Source organism: Malus domestica, chromosome 03 (assembly GCF_042453785.1).
Source record: "Malus domestica chromosome 03, GDT2T_hap1".
In the NCBI taxonomy this organism is placed as follows: domain Eukaryota; kingdom Viridiplantae; phylum Streptophyta; class Magnoliopsida; order Rosales; family Rosaceae; genus Malus; species Malus domestica.
The window spans coordinates 35673302-35679824 of NC_091663.1; the positions used below are offsets into that span (position 1 = coordinate 35673302).

Below are 6523 nucleotides of genomic sequence, written 5' to 3' on the forward strand. Positions count from 1 at the left end.
TCCTAGCAGCTTTTAAAACCCTGATTGTTATCGTCTCTATGACTAAATATGACTAAATAAGCTATTTGCATTGGTTACTTGTATTCTTGTTTCAAATTAACACCTCTGATACCAACGAGAGCAATTTCTTCGGTCAAGGAGCGAACCAGAAAACAAACCATACAAAACAATTAGGTCTTTGGCTCCGAGGAAGGCGAAATGGAATAGCGAGGAATGGGAAAATGCCGTATTGTACATAGGAAAGAATGTAAACTGCTTGAACAAACTAACCCTGTTGAAATTATTGCCAGCCTTGGGAACAAAGAAACTAATGGGATGCAAAGGTGCCGAATTTACTCAATTTACTCTGTTCACTCTAACACCGAACAATCTCATCGACAAAACCTAAAACAAACGCATAAAATGCGGATTGTGTAAGCAATTATGACATGTCATGCTTCTCCAAGTGCAGTGTTCTTTGTTTCCCCGCGCCTTTTTCCATTAACGTGCATACAGAAAGTGATCAAAGGATCCAGGACCGGGAAATCTTCATTCTCAAAGTACCTTGGAAACAACTCCTGCACCGACTGTTCTTCCTCCCTCCCTCAAGGCAAATCTTTGTCCTGCCAAATGAATATAGGGAATCTTTATCCTTAAAAAATTCACAATTCAGACTCGGACAACTAGTCACAAGTCGTATTAACTATTTAGCAATAAACAAGCAAATTCTTAGTTTTCTGTCACACAGAAGATGTGAACAAACCTTGTTCAAGAGGAACCGGCTGAATCAGCTCAAAAACTGCAGTCACGTTGTCTCCTGGCATAACCATCTTAACATTTTCGGGCAATTCTACCTTTCCAGTAATATCTGCTGTCCTCAAATAAAACTGAGGCCTGTAGTTTGAGAAAAAGGCAGTGTGGCGTCCACCTTCATCCTTTGTGAGGACGTATATCTCTGCTTCAAACCTCTTGTGTGTCTTCACGGTTCCTGGCTTGGCAATTACCTGTGCAATGGGAACAAATAAGTGAGGCGGAGTCATCCCACATTTACAGCAGTTGGTGCCGAAACATAGTTGCCAGAATAAAGATAAAGATTTATGGCATTCCCATAAACAATAACCAATGGAAGAATAGCTTCCACATGGTATAACCTATAGTTATGCAATCTACAAGGGTTAAATATGTGTTTTAATAGAATTTCCACACGTTGTATAAAGTAATATGAAACCAAGACCTCTACAATTGAAACCACATACCTGTCCTCGTTGGATATCTTCCCTCTTTAGACCTCTAAGAAGAAGACCGACATTATCACCAGCCTAGTCAAGTGCACAAACCCATCAATGAGATATATTTCCTGCTATTAAGAGCCGTGGTATCTTGAAGAGTATTCAGAATAAGTCACTTACTTGCCCATGATCCAAGATTTTCTTGAACATCTCAACACCGGTCACCACTGTTTTCAAAGGAGCACCCTGAAAAAGAAAAGAACACAAACTTAGGACCAGCCATTCGTACACTGGTATTTTGCCCTCAAGCTATCAAAGACACCTATATTCAAGGTCCACCTAAGGCCAATGGCAACTCATAGAATGAGTTACATACACTAAATCATCAGCTAAAGATGTAAAAGGGGAAGAAGTGCATAAGGAAGCTTTGCAGCACAATAAAACATAAAAAACTTGTGTCACACGGACCTGATGTAACCCCAGAATCTCAACTTCCTCACCAACTTTGATGGTCCCTTGTTCAACACGGCCAGTGGCAACAGTTCCACGACCCTTTAAGCCATAAAAAGAGATTAATAAATAAATTGACTGCTGCAATGAGGCTACTGTAACACCGAAAGAGAAAAAAGGAGAAAATCAAGAGAAAATAAGGAGCAGAACAAAGCAAGGCAAAAATAACTGTGCAACATGAGAATATGGATGATTCAAATAAAGCACGTCATATTTCTACAAAAGCTTATAACAATAGTTTCGTGATCAATACAATAGTAATAGGATATTACAGTGGAACTGTACTTAGATATTATGAAACAAAATTACATGCCAAATTTAAGACAATTCTTGCAATGAAATAACAAATGTCTGAGTGTACCTAAATGCATGGCCAACTTACTTGAATTGAGAAAACATCTTCAATTGGCATCAGGAAGGGTTTGTCCAGCTGGCGTACAGGGTCAGGAATGTACTCATCCACAGATTCCATTAATTTTAAGATTGCTTTTTTGCCAATCTCATCATTTGTGCCTTGTAAAGCCGATAGAGCCGAACCCCGGACGATAGGGATTTCATCCCCAGGGAACTTGTAGAAGCTAAGAAGCTCTGCCAGAAATATAAAGCAAATTTATAAGAACTTATATTGAATATAAAGCTATCTGCTAATAATATGATCTCTTAAATCTACTAACCACGGAGCTCCATTTCAACCAGCTCTATCAACTCTGGATCATCAACAGCATCAACTTTATTGAGAAAACAAACAAGTGATGGCACACCAACCTGGGCAATACACCCAACAAGAAAAATATACACATCATTATACACCGCAAATGCGCAAGAAAAAACACATAAGTTTGAATTTCTTAAAATCTAACAACAATAAAATACCCACTTGGCGGGCGAGCAGAATGTGTTCCTTAGTTTGTGGCATAGGCCCATCAGGAGCAGATACGACCAGAATACCTCCATCCATTTGGGCAGCTCCAGTAATCATGTTCTACATATTAACCATTCGTATTAGACGACAATCCATGCACGAAACTACTTAATAATATTCCCTCGAATTCAAAGCTTACTTTGACATAATCTGCATGTCCGGGGCAGTCCACGTGTGCATAATGGCGCTTAACAGTCTCGTATTCTACATGAGCCTACAAAATGAAGGCAAACCTAAGTTAGGCAGAATAATATTTTGGAGAATGAGTCAGAAACAAATGGAAGATAAACCATTCCAAGAATATAAAATGCAAAGCTGATCATAAAGAAAAACATCTAACCGTTGCAATTGTAATTCCTCTCTTTTTCTCCTCAGGGGCCTTATCAATTTCGTCAAAGGCCACGGCCTTAGCTTTCCCTTCTTCTGCCAGTACCTGAGAAAAACTCGAAAAGTTATATTATGATAAAAAAAATTCCATTTTCCCCCTTTCTGTCATATGAACTGGGTCCATCACATGGACCGGACTAGAGTTGGGAAAGCAGTTATCTTTAGCAACATCCTTTCATGCTACATTGTATGAAGCAAATACAGAGATCCAAATACAGCACACAAATTATGCACATGGAAATGCAATCAATACATTGAAATGACCGACCTTTGTAATTGCTGCAGTCAGCGTCGTTTTTCCATGATCGACGTGTCCAATTGTTCCAACATTCACATGAGGTTTTCTACGTATGCATAAACAATGCGATTACAATTCACAAACCAAAAAACTCACATCACATCCATAGATATTCAACTTCAATGACGCAACACCCAATTCAGATAAAAGCAATTAAACAGGCCAATTAAATCCAGTACCAAAAAAACCTAAAACGGTGCAAATCTCTCAATTAATTCGCTTCTAAAAATCCTAATTTTTTATGAAAACTGAAATATTCAAACTTTAAAGCAACACAGAGGCAACGAGTGAATACTAACGTGCGTGTGAAGGTGGCCATGGATCGCCACCATGGACAAGGGCTACAAGATCGGTCATTTCCGAAGGCGGACTCGGAGATTGGAGAACCGGCGGCGGCGATCGATCCTCGGCTGCACAAGTAGATTTGCGAGGAGTAGGGGAGGATGCGCTTGGAGCTAGGGTTTCTGAGAGCGACCGCAGCCATTGAAATGCAGAGGAAGAAGAAGAAGAAAGGGATCAGAGCCCTTCACTACTCGCAGTGTGGTGGAGACTTGAGCGTTGGGGTTTTAGGCTTTTTTTAGGGCTTTTGGGATTTCTCGAGGGTTTTTGCTGACGGGCTTAGCCAAAACGCACCGTTTCAATCAAACCCGGCCCGTCTTTTCAACACCTTGGTTTAACAACACGAGTGGTTTAAATGAGGGTTCATACTATGCCACGTAGGCACTCACTACATAGGGAGAATTTTCGTGCCGATAACACGGTCCGGTATAGTAAAGTGTAATAATAATATAGTTGGTTGTACACTTGAGAAATAAATTTCCAACCAGTTATATTATGACATTTAGTGTACTGAGCTGTGTTTCCGGCATACTAAAAAATTTCTTAACTACAACATATATGCTCATTTCAAACTCACAAAGTACATCATAACAATAATTTACGTTAGTGTGATGCCAATATTGTTACATTTCTATATGTTACTATTGTTCTTTTAATTTCACCAATTTCTTTGAAGCGAACTTTTAAGTTTTTATAATTTTCATATTGTTATACTAAAATAAAATTAGAGTTAGTTTCAATATCCTTTAATTTTATATAACAATGTGACGGTCACATACAAAATCTCTCGTCCAAGTGGACGTAAACGAACTGATATGAGCGGATCGAGTATTAGAATATTCAAACTTGACACACAAGGCAGGGATTGTTGTGGTGCAAAACGGGAAAAAAAGTTTGAAGGGAAAGGACTTGGATTCTTCCCCAAGAACGAGCTATAACATGCTGCAAACACTATATAACCCTAAATCAAGTGGAACTTGGATTATCTCCCAAACAAGAACTCCTTTATAACTAGAGGGCCTCTTGTTGCGTAAATAATCATCACTTGAATTACAGGAAGAGAGAGAGAGAGAGAGAGAGAGAGAGAGAGAGAGAGAGAGAGAGAGAGAGAGAGTAGAAAAGAAGATTGTTTGGAAGGGATTAGGATATTGCTTGGGCGGAGCTGTTCTTTCCTCCACCGGCTGGTTCCTCAACGAGTAATTCTTTTGCTCCATTTTTCGATTTCGCCTCCTTTCGGAGAAAGGAGAGTGATGCAGATAAGTTTGACTCAGTCCCTCGGATCAGCCAGTTGAAGGATTTGGGTGCGTTGCTCTTTCGAAATCTGTCTCTTTTCGATTTCCACAGTGCCGTCACACGCACGTTATAACGCTTGTATCAACTTTTTCTAATTTTATCTGTCCATGACATTGTCTTTCCTAAATAATAATATATGTCTTCTTTCGCTTTGCAGAAAATCATGGATCGGGCACGGTGGTTGCGATTTCGGGGGAAGTTGGCTCTGAAACACCCATCGACTGTGAGCTTGGTGGTTTGCAAGGGGTAATTGTTCGAAAGGTACCGAAATCATAACTCCATACTGACGCAGCGGAATGTATAGGTTACGACTTAGGGTTCACAAACGATTCCTAAAAAGGTTCCTGTAACTCCAGTAACTCTTACAAGCTTTGCTTATATATTTCCACAAAACCTAAGGACAAAGAAAAGAAATGCGAAACAGCAAAAAAAATGCAAAATTAACAAAACAACCCAAAACTAAAAAAACCGTGGTTTTGACCCTCTAAACGACTCCGAACGCCCCTAAACTGCCAACATCGTCAAGCAACTTTTTTATTCCTGTTGGATATAAGTCAACAATCTGTGATAATTTATATATAGCAGATAGATGTCTGTTTGCAACAGGTATGAGAGTGGGGTGTGACTGTTGGGAGACATCTCTTCAGAATGGTGCTTTGCTCTGTGTTCAGAAAGAACTCTCAGACTTCATCTGAAAGGATGAGTCTTTTCATAAAAAAATAATTAATTAATTAAATTCGAATTTAATTAAAAAATAATTAAGTAAATCCGGAAAATAATTAATTAAATAATTTTTTATGAATTAATTATTACACCCCAAAGCCCAACCCCAAGGGTGAGCCCAATTTTAGTCTCCAGGCCTATTACTCCAATCACTTTCTTTAAAGGACAAAACCTTATAAAGTGATAAAATCTTTTGGGAATGGCCAATGTGGGACAAGGAAATTTCTACTCAAACTACTCAAATTTCCAACAATTCCTAAGTCACACACATATATACAAAGGCCGGGATTCCATTTTAGTGCTCATGGAATGAGATACATATTATGTATGTGGTCGATGTGTCTTCCATATTATTAATTATATATTAATTATATATTAATTATATATTAATTATAATTAATTATATATTAATTACCAATTAATTATTACACCCCAAAGCCCAACCCCAAGGGTGAGCCCAATTTTAGTCTCCAGGCCTATTACTCCAATCACTTTCTTTAAAGGACAAAACCTTATAAAGTGATAAAATCTTTTGGGAATGGCCAATGTGGGACAAGGAAATTTCTACTCAAACTACTCAAATTTCCAACAATTCCTAAGTCACACACATATATACAAAGGCCGGGATTCCATTTTAGTGCTCATGGAATGAGATACATATTATGTATGTGGTCGATGTGTCTTCCATATTATTAATTATATATTAATTATATATTAATTATATATTAATTATAATTAATTATATATTAATTACCAATTAATTATTACACCCCAAAGCCCAACCCCAAGGGTGAGCCCAATTTTAGTCTCCAGGCCTATTACTCCAATCACTTTCTTTAAAGG

At 38.3% G+C, this 6523-nt stretch overlaps 1 protein-coding gene across 1 annotated transcript; it reads right to left on the bottom strand.

The window, feature by feature from the left end:
• Positions 1 to 311: 311 nt before the first annotated feature.
• On the bottom strand, positions 312 to 3991 carry LOC103432454 (elongation factor Tu, mitochondrial). Its single transcript, XM_008370652.4, has 12 exons — positions 3625 to 3991; positions 3296 to 3371; positions 2981 to 3073; positions 2780 to 2854; positions 2596 to 2700; positions 2393 to 2483; positions 2101 to 2306; positions 1677 to 1760; positions 1389 to 1454; positions 1236 to 1298; positions 743 to 983; positions 312 to 602 (listed from the first exon to the last, which is right to left on the bottom strand). Exons 1-12 carry the CDS (start codon positions 3807 to 3809, stop codon positions 535 to 537), a joined length of 1353 nt encoding a protein of 450 aa, XP_008368874.3. The 5' UTR covers positions 3810 to 3991; the 3' UTR covers positions 312 to 534.
• Positions 3992 to 6523: the final 2532 nt, after the last annotated feature.